Source organism: Elephantulus edwardii, unplaced genomic scaffold (assembly GCF_000299155.1).
Source record: "Elephantulus edwardii isolate Elephantulus edwardi_28Jun2011 unplaced genomic scaffold, EleEdw1.0 scaffold00005, whole genome shotgun sequence".
Taxonomy (NCBI): domain Eukaryota; kingdom Metazoa; phylum Chordata; class Mammalia; order Macroscelidea; family Macroscelididae; genus Elephantulus; species Elephantulus edwardii.
Genome location: NW_006399755.1, coordinates 15,674,693 through 15,700,185, shown reverse-complemented (window position 1 = coordinate 15,700,185; position 25,493 = coordinate 15,674,693). Strand labels below are relative to the sequence as shown.

The 25,493-nt window shown below is 39.5% G+C and overlaps 1 protein-coding gene across 4 annotated transcripts in view; it reads left to right on the top strand.

Moving 5' to 3' along the window:
- The window catches only part of DAB1 (Dab, reelin signal transducer, homolog 1 (Drosophila)), a 410,174-nt gene that overhangs the window by 206,421 nt on the left and 178,260 nt on the right, over window positions 1–25,493 (top strand). For all 4 annotated transcript variants that reach the window (XM_006879731.1, XM_006879729.1, XM_006879732.1 and 1 more), the window contains exon 2: window positions 24,946–25,085. In XM_006879731.1, coding sequence (XP_006879793.1) covers window positions 24,946–25,085 — 140 coding nt within the window. The remainder of the gene's footprint in view (window positions 1–24,945; window positions 25,086–25,493) is intronic.

Sequence of the window (25,493 nt, the reverse complement as noted above, 5' to 3'; positions counted from 1 at the left end):
AGAAGAACAAACAGGTATGTCTTAGAAAAAGTTCAGCCAGAATGCTTCTTAGAGGCAAAGATTGCAAGACTTTGTGTCACTTATTTTGGGCATGTTGTTAGGAGAGGTTATTCCTTGAAAAAGGATATCATGCTTGGAAAGGCAGAGGGTCAGAAAAAAGATAGGGAGAATTTCAAGTAGTTGGATTGACATGGTAACTGCAACAAAAGGCTTACATGTGTCAGAGGTCATGAAGATGGCCAGGTTAGGACAGGGTTCAGAGCTGTGGTTCATAGGATTGCTATGAGTCACACTTGACTCGAAGGCACTTCACAACAACATAACAACAGTGTCCCTCTTTTTGAGCTCTGGTTGCCTAATCCATAGGGATTTGTGTGACCTTTCTAATAGTTTCAGTGGCTCTGGAGAAGAGAGATGGATAATCTCCCCCCTTGGAATTTACATCCTCAAAAACTCAATGGAGTATGAACTATAAGTTGATTCCAACCCAATGGCAGTGAGTTTGAGATTTTCCTTTTTCTCTCTCTCTTGTATTTTCACATTTAAGCTTTAAGCACATTTTGCTTTGAAATTAGAAAAGCAAAGAGTTTTTGGTTTAATAGGAAACAGAAAAAGGTTTTGAAAACAAGGTCCGTTTCGTTTGTCATCAGCTCCCAGGGCTCTCTCAATGCTTGGTATCAGATGCTGTATGAATTTGCCAAATAGAGACAACCTGTGAATGTAAGAAAGGCAAAGTCCCAAATTTGTCTCTCAGTTCTTGTGGTAGTGAGGGTGCTTCTGGGTGTGTTACCACTTTAAACACACTGGCAAACTCTACTCAGTTGCCCAGGAGAACTGGTGAGTTTTGAATGCTATGCCAGGAGGATTTAAATTTAGTAAGTGGCAAAGCATTAGCTCCAATTTACCTTTTTAATTTGTTTTTAGCTCACAGAACATCAGTATCTGTTTGCATTATTTGACTGCCCAGTTCTGTCTCTGCCATCTTCTCTCCTGCTTCTTCGAGTAATGCAAGAACGTGCTGACTTGATCAAGAACCCTAACCCTAACCCATCCCAAAGAAGGGTGACCCAACTGAGTGTGGAAACTACAGAACAATATCATTGATTTCACATGCAAGCAAGATTCTACTGAACATTATCCAAAAACAACTGGAACAGCCCATCAGCAGAGAACTGCCAAAAATCCAGGCTGGGTTTAGAATGGGTCGTGGTCCTAGGGGTATTGTAGCTGATGTTAGATGGATCTTAGCTGAAAGCAGGGAATACCAGAAGAATGTCTATCTGTGTTTCATTGATTATGCAAAGGCATTTGACTGTATGGATCATAACAAACTGTGGCTGACTCTGAGAAGAATGGGAATCCCAGAACATTTAATCGTGCTAATGCAAAACCTATACTTGGACCAAGAGGCAGTCGTCAGAAAAGAGCAGAGCAACACTGCCTGGTTCAAAATTGGCAAGGGTGTACACCAGGGATGTGTCCCATCTCTATACCTTTTCAACCTGTATGCAGAGCAGATTATCCAAGAGGCTGGGCTCTATGAGGAGAAGCGTGGCATTAGGATTGGTGGAGGATCTATCAACAATCTGCGTTATGCAGATGACAAAACCCTGCTCACTGAAACTGAGGAGGACCTCATCCACTTACTGCAGAGGTTTTTAGAATAGAATTTTAAAAATTACAATTGTTAAAAGATCAAATTATTGGCTAGGTGTAGGGGAAATGCAAAACAAGGAAAGAAGTATTACTAGAGCTTTGTCTGGGCAATGGAAGAAGGACCATTGGATCACTTAGGTAGGGTCACTGAATGACCTTGTCCTTTTCCTTCAGTGGTTCCTAATCTGGGTGCCTCAGAACCACAGGATTTTTTTTTTTGGAATCTTAATACTTAGCTTTGTGCAGAAATGTGTCAGATGGACTCCAGATGTCTCATCTGGAGCTCTTTCCCAGAAGTAGGAGAGGAAAAAATGTTTTTTAAAGCAATATGTGTTACACACAGGGTGAATATTATTTTAGCTCTTTGCTTAGTTTATCTCTTAGCAACAACGCAGCAACCGTATTCATCAGAACACATTTTAACAGTCCCCTAAGTGTGTTTTACCCTTATTTTGCTCTCTACTAGCTAATGAATTACACGAGATCAGCATTCTCTCCTACGCAACCAGCATACATAATTATTTATCCATTACCAATCAACACCTGGATAATTGCAAGCTCGAATTTTAAGTAAAAATAAGTTTCCTCTGATGCTGGGCCTTGAAATCCCCCACTATTTTTTTATTTTTTTTTAATTTTTTTTAGTCAGACAATCTAAGAAGAGAGCATTTTAGTGAGGGACAGGATGATATTTGACACACAGAGGAACAAAAAAATTAAAATCGTCTTTCAAATTTTGTTATCATGAAGATAGATGGCCTGCTGATTCTGATAGATATGCAGAAGGAGGGAGGATCTAAAACTATGGGGACGGTTAATAATTCATGAGGTGATCTCCCCATTGCCTTCAGGAAGGAACATCCTGTTCCTAATTGCGCCCTTATTCCCAAACAAAAAAAAAAAATCCAAACAGCTGGAACCACTGCATCTAATGTGTGCAGTGTGGCTATGGTTAGCCTTGGGCTACTAGTACTTCATCTGAAATATTTTATGCAGAGAAGTGGAAGGCAGCCAATATATAGAGCATGACTGTCATGTGGCAAGCATTATGCTAAAAACACAGTAAGTATGTATAGATACGGTTATTCTGAGTCAGAATCAATTCACCAACTGGAGGTTGAGGATATAATTGTTTGCATTGCTGTTATTGTTAGATAACTAAGACTTATAGCAACATTATGAACAACAGATGGAAACCTTGCTCTGTCTTATGCCATCATCACTGTCTCCACTATGTTCAATTCTGTCGCATATTCATGTGTACCTATGAAGCTCTGATGGTAAGGACATGTGCTGCTAACCCAAGCCAGGTGATTGGAATCTATTGGAGAAAGATGGGAAATCTCCTACCTTTAGAGTTACAGCTTCTGAAAGCTTGCCAGCCAACTATGAGTCACTTCGGCTCAGTGGCACATAACAACAATAACATATATAGGAAGCTCTGGTGACCTAGTGGTTAGAAGCTGCACTGCAGTCCCAAAGGAACGCGGTTTGAATCCACCAGCTGCTCCTTCGATGGACAATCTCCCTCCATGTGATTAAACTGCCTTGGAAAACATAGCAGTCAGCCAGCTATACTTATGTATTGTTATTGTTGGGTGCCATTGAGTCACCTACAATTCACAGTGACTCTGAGAACAAGAGACTTGAACCTTACCTTTTCATGTATATATAAAATTTTATATACTTATATGTTGTTGTTGTTGATGGCCATCTAGTCGAGCATGACTCGTAGCGACCCTATGAGCAAAAGGCCTGAAACCTTTCTATAACTATCATCATTTATCAAAGTTCATAGAGTTTCCGGAAGCATGTGGTTTAGGAAATCCTGCTTCCACTATATTTATAGATATAAGTTATCTCATATAATTTTGAAATAATCGTAATATTTCACAGATGAGGGGAGCCTAACAATCAGAAAAATTCAATAACTTTTTGTCACAGACATCACAAGTCCTATTTAAATACTGCTTCTGTGACTTCAGAAGGTTAGGCAGCTGTGCACCTCCAAAGCAGTGCAGACAGACACCGGGACCTCAGGTCCACCTTTCCCAAAATGAGACACAGCCTCCTGTGTTGTAGCTTATCATAGATAATGTATGAACACAGACGGGCGTGCTCACTTTCAGTTGTCTTCTAGCTTTCTCCTCGTCCTTCATCCCAACCCTCCTTGGAGGTTTTAAGTATCTAAAGCACAAAAGTGCATGCTCAGCCACATTTAAAAAAAAATACAGTGAGGTTGACCTCGACATGACAAAGAAATACTGTAACTGTCAAAAGTTAAAAGAATCCCCAGCCAGACTGACCACATTAGGAAAAATGTGCTTAATCTGGGTGCTTCTGTGGGTTTCTGTGGCTCTTCTCATCAACAGTCTTGGGTGTGAGTTCTCTTTTATTTGATCATTAACAACCTTTAGTGAACAGCCTGAAGTGGGAAGTCATTTATGACTCCAGTGGATTCCATGAGCTTTCTGCTTCAGTGACATGAAAAAATGCTAATTGTCATCAGCCTTCCAATCCTAATGCTTCACAGAGGTGTACATTTTTGTAGAAGCTTCTACAAGGTGACTCACAGTGTGGGGACCTCTCCTTTGGCAGGGCCTCCTGACCCGGGACAGGGACTTGATGTTCTTAATGACTTTGAGTGTCTTTGAAGCTCTTTCAAAATGTGGCGTTTGCTTGATGCCCTTGGGGATTGCCTCAATTTAAATTCAGAGAAGTGTCATTTACCAGGTTACATACAAGGTGAGCCAGGCTGAAAGAGGATGAAGTAGGGAAACATTCTTTCCTTACAGCATCAGGTAAAGCCAGACACTAAAAATGACACTGGGTGTGCCTTTTGGGTTTTTTCCTTTTTGAAGTTATGTTCTTTGGAGACTAAATGAATCTTACTCAAAAAAGGATAAAAGAAGATGTATGGAAATGAGCTTTAATGATTCCTACTCCTTCCCCACTGAGTTGCTCACTATTAGAATCTACACATCTCTTTTGGTTAAATAGTTTATTCACTTAATCAGCAGCACTGGACACTGTGGTTCCAGGTCTAAGCCAGACACCACGCTGGGTTCAGGGGACAGAGTTAACACAGACCCAGCCACCTCCTTCAAGGGGCTCAAGTCCAGAGAAAGGGACAGACATGAAAACAAGCAAAGTCACTTGAGTGTTCGAAATCCTTCCTCATATGCTGTGAGAGAGTAAAGCAAGAATACTTGTATATGAGGAATATCCTAGGCGTTGTGGAGGTGGTTGTCAAATATGAAAGAGTCCCCACACCTTAGTGGAGCTTGCTGACAAATGAAAAAGCCAAATATTAGGCAGATTACTGTGTAGGGAGGGTATAAAGGAAACTACAGAGTGTCTCAAAGTGTCTTCCTAAATCTCTGAGATCAGAAAAGAGCTCCAGGAGGCTTTGCGTTGTGTGAAGCCTCAAGTCAAAGGAACCATACCAGTTAAGAAATGAGGGGTGATAGCAAAAAGAACTCAAGGAAGCCTTGTTGGAAATGCCTTCCAGGCACAAAGAAGAGCAGGTGTAGAATTGCAGGGATGGCCTAGCACAGAGCATTCTTGTTAAAGCACCGTGATGAAGGGCATTATGTGGAAAATGTATGAATTAAAGAGAAGCATGATCCAAAATGAGACTGAACCAGATTTATGAAGGCCCATAAACTGTGTTAAAGGGGTAGCTTTTAAGTGGTTGGAGTATGCCTTGGGAAGGAGGAGTACCTGGGAGTAAACATAATAGAAGGTTGTGTGATCTGAAATTTGAAACATTTTGATCAGATGTAGTAAGTCAGAGAAGAGAAAAAAGTAAAGGCAAAGGACCCAGGACATGGAGAGGCCTAGCCCACTGGTCTGGATTTGAATGCATGGGATATAGGGGAAGAAACAGGCTGGAGGTAAAAAAAGACAGCTCATGGCAAGGCCAGGCAGAAGGTAATGGAATTTCAAGTTGAGTTGTGCAATGCTGTGGTGACATTTGGAACAGAACCCTTTGGAGATGGTATGAAATGTGGGAAAAGGGATAACTTTAAAAAAAAGGTGACCCAACAGAGTGTGGAAATTATCAGACGATATCACTAATGTCACACGCAGTCAAGATCCTGCTGATGATTATCCAGGAAAGTACATCAACAGAGAACTGCCAGGTGTGCAGGCTGGTTTTAGAAGAGGTCATGGCACCAGAGAAACCATCGCTGATATTAGATGGATCCTGGCTGAAAGCAGAGGGATTTTTATCTATGTTTGATTGACTATGCAAAGACATTTGGCTGTGGCTAACCAGGAGAAGAGTGGGGATCCCAGAGCACTCGATCATGCTTATGTGAAACTTATACTTGGACCAGGAAGCAGTAGTAAGAACAGAGCAGGGAAATACTACATGGTTCAGGATCAGGAAAGCTGTGTTACAGGGATGCAGCCTATCTACATATCTTTTCAATGTATATGCAAAGCAGATCATTCGGGAGGATGGATTATTTATACAGGTTTACTTACAGATTGTGCATATATTGTTTTTCACACTGGATCTTTCCTTTATCGACTCCTCCCTCCACCTTTCAAATTGTGCGACCCTATGATTAAGTCCTCTCTCCCTTTGGCCCATCCTCACCTCTCTGCTCCCCATTCCCTGCCTTGGATCCTCATACTCATTCTACATTAATGACCTTATACAGTATTTGTCTTTATGAGACTGTGTTAGTTCACTCAGCATAATGTTCTCCAGTCCCTCCCAAATTAGGTAGCTATTTACAAAATCATTGCTCCTGGGTAATGCTACACAGTATTCTATTGTGTTAATGTGCTGGAATTTCTCAATCCATTCCATTGTGGCTGGACATTTGGGCTGTTTCCATGTTCTTCCTATGGTGAATAATGCTGCTATGAACATGTGTGTCTAGTTCTCCGTTTGTGCCTCAGGTCTCGTTTTCACAGGTTATATTCCATGCAGTAGAATAGCTGGGTCACATGGAAATCCTGTGTTCAGCTTTTTGAGAAAATGCCAAGCTGCCTTCCAGAGTGTTTGTACCATTTTACAATCCCACCAACAATGTATAAGAGTTCCTATCTCCCCACATCCTTTCCAACATTTAATACTTGCTGTCGTGTTATACTTTGCCACTGCTACTGAAGTGAGACTGTATCTCTTTGTGGTTTTGATTTGCATTTTTCTTATTGCCAGTGATTTGGAGCATTTTTTCATGTGTCTCTTGGCCATCTGAATGTCCTCCTCTGGAAAAAGTTTCCATTTCTCTTTCTCATGTTGCAATTGGATTATCAGTCTTTTTCTTTTGGAGGCCCATGAGTATTCTGTAAACTTTCATCATGAGACCCTTGTCTGAGATGGTATTACCAAATGTTTGTTCCTAGTCAGTAGGTTTTCTTTTCCTTTTATTGGAAAAACCTTTTGATGAGCACTGAGATTTAATTGTTAGAAGGTCCCATTCATCAATTTTATCCTCTTTAGTTTGTGCATTTGTCTGTATTGGGCAGTCTCTTTATGCGATAGACTAGGCCTTCTAGCCTTGATCCCAGTTTGTCTCTGATAAGCTTTATGGTTTGAGTTTTACTCCCAGGTCTCTGATCTACCTTGAGTTGACTTTTGTGTATGATGTGAGATGTGGATCCTGTTTCAGTTTCTGCAGATACAAGTCTAGTTTTGCCAGCACCATTTGTTGAAGAGCTTGTCATTTCCCCATTTGATAGGTTTTATTTCCTTGTTGAACATCAGTTGACCATAGATAGGTAAGTCCATTTTGGAGTCCTCAATTTTGTTCCATTGATCTGTGTGCCTGTTATTGTACCACTACCATGCTGATTTTGTTACTGCCACTGTGTAGTAGGTTTTGAGGTAAGGGGTGCTATGCCTTCTAATTTTGTTTTTCTGAAGTGCTTTGCTTATCTCTTTCATTTCCAAATAGAGTTAACAATTTCCATTTCAATTTCCTTGAAAAATTAATTTGGTGTCTATATTGGGATTGTGTTGAACACATAGATGGCTTTTGATAGGATTGTCATTTTCACAATCTTGAATCTTCCTGTCCACGAACACAGAACATTTTTCCATTTATTTAGGTCTTTCATTGTGTTTTGCAAAAAATGGTTTTTCGTTTTCTTTGTATTGGTCTTTTGTGTCTCTAGATAGCTTCACCCGCAAGTATCTCAATTTGTGGTTGGTTAATGTAAATGGTACTGCTTTCTTGGTTTTCTTCTCCGAGCGCTCTTTGTTACTGTACAGTAATCCAACTGATTTTTTTTTTCTTGAAGGTTAATTTGCATTGCCACATAAAATTTACAAACACACTTCACAGCTCAGAATTGCTACTACTAACTTTGATGACCTAATCACAAAGCAAGCAAGAGCCATGTTATTGTTGCTATTATGTACTGTCGGATCACGCGCAACTTATAGTAGTGACCCTATGTACAACAGCTATGAACCCTACTCTGTCCTAAGCCAACTTCATTATCTCTGACCCACCAACTCCCATTATCCCTGTCACTGAGTCAGGCCATCTCATCGAGGGTCTTCCTCTCTTGCACTGTCCCTCCACCCTTCCAAGCATGATGTCCCTAAGGACTGGTCACTCCTTGAAACATGCCCAAAGTAAGACAGATGGAGTTTTAGAATCCTTGCCTTTAAGGAGCATCCTGGTTTCACCCTCTCTAAAATAACCTAGTTGTTCTCCTAGCAGTCCATAGTAAGGTATGCTTGCTTCATAGAATGTCTCTGGGAATGTTCTTTCTTTTTCTACTATTTGAAATAACTTAAGTAGAATTGGTTATAACTCTTCTCTGAATGTTTGGTAGAATCCAGCTTTTAATACATAAAACAACTGTTAACAGAATTAAAGAAAGAAATAAACAGCACTACAATATTTGGAGACTTTAACACACAACTCATGCCAAAGGATAGATCAACTCAAAAGAAACTTAACAAAGATACAGAAGACCTAAACTATACAGCCAGCCAATTCAGCCTTGAGGATGTACTGCACCCAATTAAATTCACTTGCTTCTCATGTGCACCTTGTACAGTTTCCAGAATTGATCACATATTAGGACACAAAGCAAGACTCAACAAATAAAAAACACTAAATAATCTCAGACCAAAATACCGTTAAACTAGACATTAACCACGAGGATAAAGCCACCAACATGGGAGCTAAATAACACCATGCTAGAACACGATTGGATTATAGAAGAAATGAAAGAGTGAAATAAAAAAGTTCCTCAAAACAAATGATAATGAAAACACAATGTACCATAAACTCTGGGATCCAACTAAGGCAGTCCTCAGTGGGGGAGTTCATAGCAATACATAAACACATTAAAAAAATGAAGAATGAAGCAAAATTAATGATCTAACTCAACATCTTCATCAAGTAGAAAAAGACCAACAAAATTACTGAACAGCCTCTAGAAGAAAGGCAGTTATATGAACCAGAGTTGAAATCAATGGGATAGAAAAAAGAAAAACAATTGAAACTATCAATAAGACCAGGAGCTGGTTTTTTGAAAGGTTCAATAAAATTGACAAACCACTGGCAAAATTAAAAGAAAAATAGAAGACACAAATAACTAAATTAAGGCATGATAGAGGTGACATCACAACAGAAGCAAGGAAATTAAATCTGTAATAACAGATTATAAAAAGCCATACTCTGATAAATTTCAAAACTTAGAGGAAATAGACAAATTCCTTGAAACTTAGTCTGTACCCAGATTGGCATGGTCAGGTGTAGAACATTTGAGCAGACTTATCACAAAAGAAGAAATGGAGCAGGTCACAAAAAGACTTCCCCCCAATAAAAGTCCTGGACAAGAGAACAATGAGGACTAATGGGGCATCAGGATTGGAGGAACACTCACCAACAACCTGCATTATGCATAATAAATCCTTGCTTGCTGAAACTGAAGAGGACATGAGGTGTTTACTGCAGAAGGTCAAGGACTGTAGTCTTTAATATATATTGAAGCGCAGCATCAAGAAAAAGATAACTACTGGGCCAATTCGCAGCTTCATGATGGATGTAGAAGAAATTGAGATTGTTGATAACTTCATCTGGCTTAGTTCCACAAACAGCACTCTTGACACAACCAGTCAGGAAATCCAAAGACAAGATGCATTGCAAAAGTCTGCTGTTAGGGACCTTTCTAGAGTGAAGAGCTAGGTGCACCTGAGCCAGGCCATGATCTTTGCAGTTACATCAAGAGCTGAAAAACAAATATGATAGAATAAGGATGGATGCCTTTGAGTTGTGGTACTGGAGAAGAGTGTTGAGTGTGCCCTGGACTGCCAGGAGAACATAAAGGTCTTTCCTGGAGAGGGTGAAACCAGGCTGTGTCGTGGAAGCAAGGATTTTGAATTTCTGTCTCACATGCTTTAGACACATGCCCAGGAGGGACCAGTTCCTGGAGAGGGCCATCATGCTTGGAAAGGTGGAGGGACAGTGCAAAAGAGAAAGACCCAGGATGAGATGAAATGACTTAGTGGCTGGAGAAATGAGATCAAGTCTATTGGAGATGATGAGGTTGGCTCAGGTTAGGGCAGGGTTCAGAGTTAATGTACTTAGGGTCACTATGAGTCACAGACGGCTCGATAGCACATAACAACAACTGAAACCCATCACTTGTTGTTAGGTACCCATCAAGTTGAGTAGGACCCATAGAGATCCTGTAAACAGACCTGAAACTTGTCCTATCCTGTGTCATCGTCACACTTTCTGACACGAGCCCGTTGTGGCAGTCACCATGTTAATCCACCTGGTCCAGGGTCTTCCTCTCCTATGCCGGCCCTCTACCTTTCTGAGCTTCATGTGTTTCTCCAAGGAAAAGCCCCTCCTCGCAATATGCCCAAAGTATGTGAGGCATACTTTGTTCTTTTGACAATCCATGGGATGTTTATTGCTCTTCTGCAAAAACACAGCTCAAAGACATCAATTCTTCTTCTGTCGTCCTTATTAATTGTCCAGCTCTCACATGCATAGCAAGTGATCAGAAAGACTATGGTCTGAATCAGACACACATTAGCTCTCAAACTGACATCACTACTCCCCAATAATTTGGAGAGATCCGTAACTACAGACTTTCCTAGCATAATGCATCAAGAATCATGAGTGCAGGGATAATTCTCTTTTGTTTGCTGTTTCATTCACTGTATGTAAGAACTTAGTTATTGCATACCAGTTATGATTAATGGATACCTCTTGGACTTCAGAAGGAGCAAAGGCACATGGTTCAAATCCATCAGCTGCTCTGCAAGAGGATGGTCTATCTCCTCTTGTGCAGTTAACTACCTCTGGAAACCCACTGGAGGGTCAGCTATGGATCAGTTCCAACAACATGGGCTTCAGAGCAGAACTGTGTTCAATGGAGTTTTAAATAACTAAATTTTTGGAAGTCACTTGCCAGGCCTTTTTTTTTTTTTTAGTTGCTGCTAGTTGGAGTCAAACAGCTAACCTTTGATTAGTAACCAAAGACTAGGCTTTTGGTAAATATTGAAAAAGTGAGCAAAGGAAGGAATGAGTGGATGAGCACTTAAATTAGGCAGTCACCATTTGACTTCCCTAGATGTTGCCACAGTATTGCCAGTAACTCTCACAGTCACCCTGAATCATTTAAAAGCTCTCATGATTTAATGAACAAAACTCAAAAGGATTGCACAGTTTGGTGGGTGGAGGGAGGGGATGAAAGAAATGGAAAGGATCCGGGTGAAAAGACAGGGTAATGATGGGCAAGGTCCGATGATGATTAATTTCATAAAGCCTAATACAGGGGAGTGATTTTATGAAACTGAATATGAATGAAGAATAGTGTGAAACACAATGTATATGAACTTTGAAAACAAACCAATATAAAATAAAATGTAGCTTGTGTGCAAGGTCCTTCCTGAGGCGGCCTCTCCAGCTGTGGATTGCCCTAGTAGTGCTTTACAAGCACAGCCGTTTAGCCCAGGCAAGCTCGAGAGTGGGCATGGGGGATATTTTTTAAAGACTCCAAGCTCATTCTGAAAGGAAGGTGGGAAAATTCTCACCCCAATATCACATATTTTTGGAAGATTCTTCTCTACTTGGTGAACCCGTGTATTCTGACAAGACTCTTCTAAAATTTCATTTCTGTCTTCAAATGTTGCAATGTTTCCTCTAATTAGTTCTGTGTGCTTATCACAGTCCTGATTAAGCCATTTCTTTACCTATTAGCTCTCTTTCTAAATTGTAGAGTAGAGGATAAGGAGTTGAACTATGAACCCAAAAGTAGGTGGTTCAAATTCACCAGTTGCTTTGTGAGGGGGAAGAAAAGGGGAGGAGGGAGGCAATATCTTCTTGTTAGATTTATAGATTCTAAAAATCTGCTGGAGGTCATCTATGAGTCGGTTCCAGTTCAACAACAATGACAGACCAGCTAGACAGGAGAATTTTTCCATTTTGACCACTTAATTCTTTCCAGCGGTTCAGTTTTAATTAACCCAATAGCAATTCTGAAGAAGGGCTGGTAGTTTATTTCCTTTTTTTAACACATTCCTAAAAAAATTTTAATTGATTTGAGTGGACATTTACAGAACAGACAGATTTCCCATTAAAAAAATGTATATGGCTCATTTTGCATGGCATTGTTTACAATCATCTCAGTGCATTAGCACTCTTCCCACTTCCTGTGTTGCCTGTTTTAATACATCCCTCTTTCGCATCCTCTACCTTCTGAGCTTTATCCGTAGCTGGCGATCTGCTCCTATAAGGTCACAGCCCTTGGAAGTCCAACAGAGTGCAATTCTCATCTGAAATTCATGGCTTCTGTATGACTCAGTGTCAGCTGACCCTATGCTAGCTTAACATCCGGAGTGGATAATGCTCTGGGGAGGTCCGGCTATGGAAATGCTGGCAATAGTAATTAAGGTGACTGCACAATTGAGCATCAAACTGGGATACTTTTGAGAGCAATGAGGAGTGTCAGGACAGAGGATGTACACTGCTGGAAATTGGACCAACTAAAGAGGGATGGTCAACGTTGATTAACCTCTTCCTGTATCTTAGATCCTGTTAGCTGTGCTGCGTAACTGTTACATATCTTTTACAGTTATCTTATATGGTAGCCTATATGTTATGTGCCATCGAATCAGAATAGACCCACAGCTGACCCTCCAGTTGTTTTCAGAGGCTGTAAATTGCATAGGGGAAGATTTCCCATCTTTCTTTCATTGAGCAGTTGGATGGGTTTGAATCACCTCTCTTTACATTGACAGCACGAATTACCCAGTAGGCCATCAGAGCTATGTGGCAAAGATTGTCATTATCTCCATTTAACAGTATTAACCCTTGATAGATGAGAAAACTAAGGCAGACATGTAGAAGAAGGGACTGTACTCAGCGTCACATAACTGGGGAAGTAGACAAGAGAGTAGGACTTCTAGATAAGAGAAGCCAGGTCTGCAGTTCCAGAGCTCATGTTCTGAACATGCTCCATTGCCTCTCAGTGAAGAACTTGGACTTTAAATTAAAATCGTTGTTTCTGATGTTGTTAGGATAGAGTGAGATTCTTACCCCAAGGAAGCTAGCAGTAACTTTACATACCTCTCTGGCTCTGGATTCTTTTTCTTTGTCATAGAATAATGACAGTCTCTCTCTCTTTGGTTTACTAGACTAACTGAGAAGGTTTGACATGATTTTAGTACATGTAATGTACCTGTCTTAGGAAAGAAGACATCTGCCAGTTTATGATAGACTCCAGTAGCTATCTATTCAAATAGCTATGACAAAGTAGCAAGTGCTAAATACCTCAACAGAATGGAGAGATTACAAAATGCCACTGAGTCTAATGGATAAACCATAAATTTTGAGAAATTAAAATAAAGTATCATTTTACACCTACTAACATCCAAACCAAGCCTACTACATTGAATTGAGTCAATTCTCACACAAAGCAACCAGATAGAAGAGAGTCAAGCTTCCCAATAATAAACTCTAAGGGAGCAGGCTACTACATATTTACCCTGCAGAGAATTTGATAGGTTGAATCTCTGACATTTTAGTGAGCAACTGAGTACTTTAACCACTGAATTACCATGACTGCTCATATCTACTGTTGTTGTTAGATGACATTGAGTTCATTACAATGCATGTTACCCAGTGAAAAGTAGATCTGAAGTTGGCCCATCCTGTGCCATCCTCATCAGCTCTAATGTACTGAAACCCATGCTTGCAGTCACTGTGTCAGTCCATCTTGTTGAAGGTCTTCCTTGTTTTCACTGACCCTCCATCTTTCCAAGTATGATATTGTTTTCTTAGGACTGCTGCTCTTAAACAACATTCCTAAAGTATATGAAACAAAGTTTCACCATTCTTTCCTTTAAGACACATCCTGAATGTACTTTCTCCAAGATACACTGCTTTATTGTTTTGACAGTACAGGGAGTACTTAAGTACTTTTTTTCTCCCAACGTTGAAACTCAAAGGCATCTATTCTTCTTCTGTCATTCTTAGTTATTATCCAACTTTCAGATGGATAGCAAGTAATTGAAAAACTATGGTTTGAAATAGATGCACCTTACTCTTTATACTGGCATCGTAGCTCCTTAGCACTTTGAGCAAATGGACATGTAGCATGTCCAGCGCTATCAAGATGTAACTAACAGCAGTTTCCCCAGTACATCACATCTTTAATTTCTTGACTGCTGTTAGGAAAGTTATTGATTGTGGATCTAAGTACAATCCACAGCTCATTGACATCTTCAATCTCCATCTTACATGATGTTGCCTGTTGGCTCAGTGATAAGGATTTTTCTTTTCTTGGTGTTGAGTTATAATCCATATTGAAGTTTGTAGTCTTTGATTTATTGCAACAAGTATTTCAAGTCCTCCTCATTTTTAGGGAGCAAGGTTGTGTTGTCTGCATAACAAAAGTTGCTGACGGGTCTTTCTCTGATCCTGATGACACATTTGTCTTCATGAAGTCCAGCTTCTCAAATGATTTGCCTAGCATACAGATCGAATATGTATGGAGAAAGACTACACCTCTGATGCACACCTTTCTTGATTCTAAGCCATACATTGTTTCCAAGCTCAATTTGAACAGCAGCATCTTGGTGTAGGTATTAAGTTTCACTTGAACACAAATAAGTGTTCTGGGATTTCCATTCTTCTCAATGTTAGTTATAATTTGTTATGATTCACATAGTCAAATGCATTTGCATAGTCAATAAAACTCAGACATCCTTCTGGTATTTTCTGCTTTCCACCAAGATCCATCTAACACCAGTAATTATTGTCCTAGTGCCAAGGGCTCTTCTAAATTCAGCTTGAATTTCTGAAAGTTCTCTATCAATATACTGTTCTAACTAGTTTTATGTAATCATCAGAAAGATTTTAGTTGTATGTATTAGTGACACTGATCAATTATTTCCACATTTTGTTAGATTAACTTTTTTTGGGATGGGAACAAATATGTATCTTTCCCAGTTAGCCAAGTAGCTACTTTGCATGTTTTTTGGCATAGGCTAGGGAGCATGTCCAAGGCCATTTGTTGAATCATGCCAATTGATACCCCATAAATTCCTAAAGCCCTTTATTTTGCCAGTACCTTCAGTGCAGCTTGAATTTCTTCCTTCATTATTATCAATTCTTGACCATAAGCTACTTTCTGAAATGACTCTGTCAGCCAGTTCTTTTTAGTACAATGACTGTGTTTTCCCTCTATCTTCTCTTAATGATTCCAGCACCATTCAAGAATTTTCTTGTTGTTTCTCAGTATTGCAGCTTGAGGCTTGTTTTTTAGTTCTTTCAGCTTGAAACATGCAGTTAGTTCTTCCCTTTTGATTTTCTAATCTAGCTCTTTTCACATTTTGATTCTTCGTTTTGTCTTCTCAAGCTGCCTTTTGAAATATATTCCTCACTTTTTGCTTCAGCAGTTTTCCCCTTTGTTTTGTCAGTGTTCAAGTGCAATTTTCAGAGTCTCTTCTGACTTCTTGGTCTTTTCTTTCTCTCACCTTTGTAATGACCTTTTCCTTTCTTCATAAATTATGTCCTCAATGTCGTTCCACAGCTATTTGGTCTTCAATCATTAGTGTTCAATGTCTCAAGCCTATTCTTGAGATGGTTTTTAAATTCGGATGTAATAGACTCAGAGTTTTATTTTGGTTCTTATGGAATTACTTTTCTTTTCAGCTTCAGTTTGAACTTGCATATGACTATTTGATATGTTCTGCTCTTGGACTAGTTTTAACTGAATAGAGAGCTCCTCCAGTGATTCTTTCTACAGATGTCGTCTTTCTGATTTTTGTGTAGTCTAGTATGTGAGGTCCTTGTGTATAGTTGCCATTTGTGTTTTTTAAAATGCTATTAGCAATGAATACATCATTGATTATACACATTTCAGTCAGTAGATTTCCAGCTTAATTTCTGTCACCTAGTCCTTAATTTTTGTCTCTCTGTCCTTTTTTGTTTCCTTTTTTTGTATTCCAGTCACCAGTTACTATTAATATATCTTTGGTGCATGTCTGGTCATTGTCAGACTGCAAACAGTGGTAGAAATCCTTGTTTTCTTCCTCTTTGTCTCAAGTTGTTAGTCTGTATATTTGAGAAATAGTTTGTAGTAACAGGTCTCCTTTGTAGGCCTAAATATAGTATCTTGTCACCCACAGCTGTGTACTTCAGAATAGATCTTAAAATGATCTTTTAAACTATGAATGCAGTGTGATTCTTCTTTAATTTTCATTTGCAGCGTAATAAGTTTCTGTGATTATCCGATTCAAAGTGAGAAATACCTCAGTAGATCTCACCTCATTAGTGCCTAGAGTGTTGAAATGTATGCATTCCATTTAATTTTTTTTTTTTACAACCTCCAGTTTTTCTGGATTCATACTTTATACATTCCATGATCCACTTTTTGGTAAATATTTTCAGCAGTTTCTCCTCATTTTTTTATGTTTTCCAATCTGTGGCTCTGCCTCCAGTAGCATATCAAACGACATTACTTTATTGGTTATAATGTTTTCCAGATGCCTTTAATTTCAGAATTGGATGGCTGATCTAGCTTCTTACTCTGTTAAATCTGGGAGCTCCAGTGAAACCTGCCCACCATGGATGACCCTTTTGATATTTGAAATACTGATAACATAGCTTCCAGCATCACAGCCACCTGCCAGTCACTCCAGTAAAACAAACTGACAGGCGAGTGCTGTACTTATAAGAGCAAATGGTAAACAAGCAACCACACAGATACCTAAGCTATAAAATAAGCAGCAACTATGTTGGCTTAAAAAAAGGCAGACAATAATGAATGTTGACAGTAATATCTTTGGGGGAGAAATTCAAACCCTCATAGATTTCTGGAGAATTGTAGAACATTACCACCATGTTGGAAAAAGTTTAACAAGTCCTCACACACAGCTAAGTATGCAGTAATTATAGGACCTGGAGGAAAAATGGTGTTGCATTAATAGTTAAAAAGGCAATTTTAGTTGTGTCCTGAAAGTCTATCCTAAAATAAAATTTTGGGAGTGATAGGAAACCATCCATACATACACAAGGAAGGCCTGTTAATATGTCCATTATTCAATTATACATACTAACAACTAAAGCCCAAGAAGGGGAGATTGAATATTTTTACCAAATTTTGCAGTCTGAAATTGACCAAACATGCAATCAAGATATATTCATGATAAATGGTGACTGGAATACAAAAGGTTGAAACAATGAAGAAGTAAGGGTAGTCAGAAAATATGGACTTAGAAATAAGGCTGGAAATGGAATGATGGAATAGTGTATGTGCGATGATTTATTTGTCACAAATACCTGTTTTAAGAAACACAGATGATGACTTTACATGTGAGCCTAACCTGATGGACTAGGAATGAAATTGACTGGAAGAAATTGTTGGGAAAAACTCAGTACCACCAATCAAACGAATAGACTGTCATGTGCAAGTGCAAATTGAGGTTGAAGAAAGGAAAACAAGTCTAAAACAACTAAAACATGACCTTGAACTTCTCTGCCCTGAATTTCAAAATCGTCTTAAGAATAGATTTGATACTTAACTGGCAGGGGAGATACCATGATCACAAATTTGATTTTCCCAGGGTGTGGCATATTAATTTGCACTCAGATGTGCTGACCCCTGTGATTGCCCCAAATGTGGGAAACTTGACTGCATAATTTTTGGTAGTGGGGAACTGTTTGTGCTTGAACTGTTTGGAAATGAATAGATTTGATCAGTGATCAAAGATTACACGAGTTATGGAATTGATATCAAAGGTATCCATGAAGAGAGCAAAGGCCTTCACAAAGACAAGGGACAAAGAAAAAAAAAAAAGCTGGGTTTTAGAAGAGACTCTGAAAATTGAACTAGAGTGTCAAAAAGCCAAAAAAAAGGGTGGGGTGGGGTGGGGGGGAAATGATAAAGCAAAAGAGCTTAACAGAAAACTTCAGAGTTCTAGAAGACAATGCAAAGTATTATAAAAGAATGTTCAGAAAGCTGGAACTGGAGAACCCAATTGGCATTTTTCAAACTAAAGGAACTGAAAAACAGTTTCAAGACTCAAGTTGCAACACTAAGAGATGCTAAGGGCAAAATCTTGCATGATCCAGATATCATGAAAAGTAGGTGAAGAGAATACAGATATATTCTACCAAAGAGAATTGGCCATCCCTGAAAGATTTCAGGAAGTAACATAATGATCAAGAGTAGATGAAGAGTGATTAAGGAAGAAATTAAAACTGGACCGAAGGCATTGTCGTAAAATAAACTCCTATGAATCAATGAAATACTATTTGACGTGTTTCAGATAACATATGCAGCCTAGGATGTGTTCACCGGTCTGTTCCAGGAAATTCGGAAAACAGCTACCTCGCCTACCAACTGTAAGAAATTAGTATTTGTTCCCATCACAAGAAAGATGACCCACTAGAATTGGGAAATTATTGAACAATATCACTAATATTGTTTGCAATCCACAAATGACTCAAATAGTATATTGACATAGAACTCTGAGTTCCAGCTGGGTTTAGAAGAGGCCGGGGCACCAGTGATATCATTGCTGATATCAGATGGATATAGGCTGAAAGTCATGAATACCAGAAGAATGTCTTTATTGACTATGCAAAGGCTTTTGACTGTGTGGATCATAATAAATGTTTGGTTAACATTGAGAAGAATAGAAATACCAGAACACTTAATTATGTTCATACTAAACTTTTACCTCTATCAAGAGACTGAACAGAGCAAGGAAACACTCTATGGTCTGAAATTGGGAAGATTGTGTTGGACTCTCTCCATACCTATTCAATCTGTATGCTGAATAAATTATTCAAGAAGCTGGACTCTATAAAGAAGGTGGCATCAGGTTCAGAGGAAGGCTCATCAACAACCTGTGTTATGCAAATGAACGTGAGGAAGGATGGAAGAGTTTACTGCAGAAGATCCAAGAAGACAGCCTTCAATATAGATTACATCACAACATCAGGAAAGCAAAAATTCTCATACTGTACCAATATGCAACATCATGATAGTTGGGGGGAAAAAATGAGATTGTCAGTGACTTCATCTCAATTGATTCCCTAATCAGCACACTGGGTACAAGCAATCAGCAATCAGGTCACATATTACATTGGATAAGTACAATCAAAGAGGTGAAGAAAAGAACTGCTTAAAAGGACTATAATTAGGCATTATGTGTATGACAGTAGTCCAGAATAAGTCATGCATTGCAACGTAGACTAGGGGAGAGGGAGGAAGAAAGTTGTGCAACAATGAGTGAATGAAATTCCAACTTTTCTGTAAACTTACACACAATAATAATCACAATAATAATTAAAAAAGAAACTGCAATCAGAGTCCTCTCCAAATTACTGAGGAGCAGTGATGTCAGTTTGAGAACTGAGGTGAATATGACACAGGCTACAGTCTTTCCAATCACTTCCTGTGCATCTAAGAGCTGAACAATGAGGGACTGCAGAAGAATTGATGCCTTTGAGTTGTGGTATTGGAGAAGAGTACTGAATATCCCATGGATTGCCACAAGAACAAAGAAATATGTCTTAGAGAAAGTACAGCCAGAGTGTTCCTTGGAGGCAAAGATAATGAAGCTTTGTGACATACTTTGGACATGCTGTTAAGAGAGGCTAGTCCTTGGAAAGGGTCAAAATAGTTGGAAAGATGAGGGTCAGCGGAAGAGGGGAAGAGTCCCAACCAAATGGATTGATTGACACAGGGATTGCTGCAGTCAGTTTGAGTATGTCCGAAATAATGAGGATGGCTCAGGGTAACACAAAGTTCAGATCTGTTGTTCATAGGGTCTCTACGGGCACCTAACAACAACGACAGTAGAACAAAGTTTAGACCTTTGGTTCATAGTGTTGCTATGATTATTACTCAACTTCACAGCACCCAACAACATTTTAGGTTATCTAGTGCTATCACAGAGATACCACAGATGGATCGCTTTACCAAATTGATTCTCTTGCAGATTAGGAGGCAGTTGTTGTTACTGATTGCACTCCTGTCAGACCCAACTTTCCAAATCTGACTTTCCAGTGGGTTTTCAGAGGCTGTAAATTTGTGGGAGAAAATTTCCCATCTTACTTCCACATAGCAGCCCGTGCCCTTGGGTTCACATCACAATTCCCTATCTTCTAGGTCACCAGAGCTCCCCCAAAACAGGACTTCCAAGAGGCTAGAAGTCCACATACAGGGTGCCAAGATCAGGTTGGAGAATGAAAAGTCCTTGTTGTTTACGGCATATAAAGGTTCATTTTTCCTTGGAGATCTCCATGTGTCTTGGACTTCCTGATTTCAGAGAGCTTTCTTGAGTAGAGACCTGAGTGTCTTCAGCAGTTTTTCTTTGGTGATACTAAGGTCTCCTTGGCTTGCTTTCTTCCCTTTTGATCTCTTGTGAACTAAAATGTGTTCTAGAACACACCCTAGGCAGGAGCCCTGGTGGCGTGATAAAGTGCTTAGCTCAGCTGCTAACTTTAAGGTCAGCAATTTGAACCCAGGAGCTGCTCTGTGCAAGAAAGACGTGGTAGTCTGCTTCCAACAATGGTACAGCCTTGAAAAGCCTATGGAGGTTTGACTCTGTCCTGCAGAATCTCTGAGTTCCAATAGACATGATCTCATGTGGTGGGTTTTTGTTTTGTTTTGTTTTCACATAAGGAGGAAGAAAATAGCAAAGTGATCGTTACTAAAACAGGATTTTGGTGAAGGTAATGAAAATGCTCTGTAAATACATAGCGGTCACAGTCACGCAACTCTGTGAGTCTTCCAAAAACCCCTGAAGTGTGTGTTTTTCAGTAGTTGGATTTTAAGGTATGTGAATTACATAAAATTAAAGCTGTTATTATAAACTCCAATCTCGGCTATTGGCTTTGAGCCTTTGGGCCATCTTTTGTAGAAAGGGCTAATCACAGATCCCAACTCTGTAACAGAGTATGAAGATTGACTAAGAAATTGCCCTGGAACTCTAGGCAGAGCTGCTGGTAGAGTAATAGTAATAGTGGCAGTGTTGATGCTGTCCTTAAAGGCATGCCCTTTCCCTTGTCCATCCTGAGTCACGGGGGCATTGGTGCTTTTAGTAAAATAGATTGAGGACTCCTAAAGATCTTGGATGAATGAAAATTGACCCTCTCCTTGACACCTTTGAACCATATACACTTATGATGGATTTTCAGCCTTAGGAGTATGATATCTGTTATTTATTTCTTAACTAATATAACTGAGACCTTGCTCAAGATGTGCTCATGAAAAATTACCCTTTTAATGGTGGAGCATTTAATGAGAAACTGGATTATCTACTGCATAAGTGCCCTTCATACAAATTAGCTTGGCCCTGGGTCCTAATCTAAATTGGGCTCCCTACTTTCCTCTAAATGGTCTAATATTTTCATATTAATCTCTGCCCCTATTCACCTGATCTGGCTCTGCCTTCTATTTTGAATCTCTCTCCCCAGCAGAGTTCTGTGCCTTGACAAATGTTTCTTAAGATTCTCTTTGTGTCTGACTCCTGGCTATATTTTGGACATGATGTCATGGTTGAAAGCTATGGTTCTGTTTTCAAGCTGTCTCTATCCTCCGAGTGAGTTTTAATGCTGCCAATGTGTTTGATATCAACAGACTTGACTCTGCTGAGTTTGACCCAAGGTCACGATGAGGTTGTATTTATAGGGAAGTCTTGTGGATGAGAGGCAATAAATCATAGTGGTTAAGAGAGCAGATTTCCCGAGAAAAGGACACAAGTAAACCACAAGGATTTGCCTTGACATCACACATCTCAAAGGTTACAACCTACTCATACCCTGGCTATGTGGATTTATGCACATTGCTTGTCCTCTCAGATGTTAAAACATGAATAATAATACCTAACTGTGTGATTGTTTCTAGTACTACATGTTCTTGTTATGTACAATCAAGTTGGGACAAACTCATAGGTAGGGGATTTCAGAGGCTGTAAATCACATGGGAGGAGATTGCCTATCAACTGGTGGATTTACACCATTTGACTTGAGTTGACACTCAACTCCCTACCAGTAAGTCACTACAGTTTTCTAGGACTAAATAAATTAGTGTATATAAAATGCATTGCATGAGAGAAAAAGATGATGATTGCTATTTGTTAGGAGGGGCTATTCATTGGGGAAGGACATGATGCTGGAAAAGGGTGGAGGGTTGGCAAAGGAGAGGAAGACCCTCAACTAGGTGGATTGACAAGTGACTGCTGCAGTGGGCTTGTGCATGTCAGGAAATGTGAGGATGGCACAGGATAAAACAGGGTTCAGTTCTTATGTTCATAGGGTTGCTACAAGTCATGTTTGACTCGACAGCATCTAACTACAATGACAACAAGCATTATTATAGTTAATGATTTGGGAAAGTCTTGAATACTAAAAAGTATAGTGAATGGAGCAGTGTCAACTGTTGTAATTGCAGAGATGGATAACTATGATAGAATAAGATAATCTTTACAAGAAATCATAGACCAAGCCAGATGCTGCTTCTGCCAAACATTACAGCACATCGAGAGACGACCCGCTGTACCACAGGCCATATTTTTCAGCGACATGTCGACACAGGATGGCAAGTCATCTTCTTTATGTTCTCAGCTGCAATTTCTGACATCTGCCCTCACATAGCCTTGAGGTTTCATTTTTGCATTGATTACAGTTTTTAACTAATCATCCATGTGTTATTTTGTCAAATAGAATATTATTCAAAGGCTGTAATGTACTGGGAGTCAGCCGGGCTAGAATAGAAAAAAACACGCCAACTGGGAGTTGAGACCATAGGTCCTGCCTCAGCAAACATCCCTCTTTTATGGCCCTATTGTCCTGTTTTCTGTGTTTCTTTCATTAGGCTGCTAACATTGGGATTGCATCAACTCCCATTTATAGATAAGCTCCCATGTGCCAGAGATTAAAATACATTCTTTGCACTTATTATCTTTTTTAGGTTAACTATTCATAGCAACTCTATAAAGTACAAATTTTATCCTCATTTAACAGATAAGGAACAGTCTCGTTTGCATGCTAGTGAGGAACCATGATTTGAAATGAGATTTTGTCTTTAAAGCCTGTACTTTCTTCTAGTCCAAGCCTGACGCCTAGCACCATTTTATTTGCCATCACTTTATGCTTTCTCTGTGTCCCACTAGAACTTAAGTTCTGATGAGTACAAATGTTATCTTATTTGTCTCTTGCCAGTGAGTAACAGCATCTGGTGCAGAAAAGATGCTCCGTAAATGCTGAGAGAATAAATGGCATGAAACAGAGGCCTGGTCTACAATAGTAGCTGTTGTTAGTGTTTCTATCTTAAATTTCTCCTCAGTAACGCTGAATCTTCCTTTATGTAAGGCTTTTACTGAGTTTGCACATAGTGCTATTGTTGTTAGGTGCCATCCAGTCCACTGTGACTTGAGCAACCCTGCCAACAGCAGGTTTCAACCTTGCCTTCTCCTGCTTCACTCTCATAATCTCCATCATGTCCATGCCTCTTGTTAGGCACTGTGTCAATCCGTATTGTCTAAGGTCTCCCTTTCTTCCTCTGACTCTCCACCTTCCCCAACATGAAGTCTTTTTCCAAGGACTGATCCCTCCTGGTAACAGGCACAAAGTATATGAAATGGAATTTCACCATCTTTGCCTCTAAACAGCACTCTGCTTGTACTTCCTCTGGGACAAACTTGTTTGTTCTTTTGCCCCATGTAATACAGATAGGAAGAAATAGGTTGAATTGTGTCTTCCTATCCTTCATTTATGATTTCTGACTGATGAGGGAAGGCATAGGGGAAACCTACTCAGAGCTGAACGTTAATGAAGTTCTGAGAGATACACATCCAAGGCATAGGGTATTCGAGGATTCCAGGACCATGTGACCTGCCACTTAAGAAAGTATGAGGACGTTTCTCTGGGTTTCAAATCCTGTGTAGTTCTCCGTTGATGCCAATGTGGACTCGGACAAGCTTTCTGGATTCTGTGACCTTCATCTTCACCATCTGGAAAATGGATATAGTTGGGCTGTTGCGAAGTTGAGGGACAGAGTTGCTAAAACATGACACGCCAAGAACATTGCTCAGTCCACAGTAACTGCTGCCTTGATTTTATGTGGCTATGTTTGAACTCCTGATTGATTTCTCTTAGCAAAATATTATGTTAATAATTACGCAGTGAGCCCTTTCAAAGGAATGGAGACACCATACCAAGTAGTGTAGAAGCCTTTTTTCTGTACACACATGAGTTAGCAGAAGAGATATCGTAAAACCATTTTTTTGATAATTGTCCCCGGGTCATTACTTGATACAAAGCAATTACTCTGGAGTCAGACTATAAAACAGCCCATGGAATAGGATATAAGGAGGGTCTTGGACCCTGGCCAAAGTCGTATTTAATGCTGCAAATGCATAAAAGACTCATTGCTAATACTAGTCTAACAAGGATTTCAGACATGAACTCTTAGTAGGTGATTATTATTTGTTGAATATTGAATGTCATACAGTTTACTAGGTGCTTTCCATATGTTAACCAGTTTCTTTATCTTAATGCTCCATCGGGGTTAGTTATTTTTAATGTATTTTTCCCCCTTCCTAAGAAAACTGTGGCTCAGAGAAGTGAAATAATTGACCTCAGAATTTAAAGATCTGGAGCCAGAATTTGCATGCCTGGAATATTTCCATTCTCTCTGTCAGGGTCCAGTGATTTGATTTTCCTTATGGTGCAGGTGGAAACCAAAGAGTGACTCTTGGAACTCTGGCCACACACTGCCTCCAGAGCCCACATGCTATCATATCTGAATCGTACTTTCTTCTGCTTCTAGGTCAGGATCGCAGTGAAGCCACTTTGATAAAGAGGTTTAAAGGCGAAGGCGTCCGGTACAAGGCCAAACTGATTGGAATTGATGAGGTTTCTGCAGCTCGGGGAGACAAGTTATGTCAAGATTCCATGATGAAACTCAAGGTGCTGTATACCAGTATTTTCTTTCAGATATCATAGGTTTAACATGGATGGAAAAATTGTACATAGGGTCGCTGTGAGTCGTGGGCGATTTGCTAGCCCATAACAATAACAACAGGTGCCGTTGTGGCAGATCACTTATTTATTGGCAAATTACCTGACTCACTGATGAATTCTCTCATTTAGTTGTTGGTAAAGTATTGCAATCCTTCAACAAGTGCTATTGAGTACCTACTGTGTGGAGGTAATTTACCAGGCTCTGCTTTATAATTATTGAGGGCAACACATTTTATTTTACTTTATCTTCGTTTTGCAAACCCTAGAAAATAGAAATGCAAATTTATAAAGTAGCTTAGCCCATATTTTCTCTGTTTTTGTCACTTGTTGGTTTTGAATAAAATGTCATATATT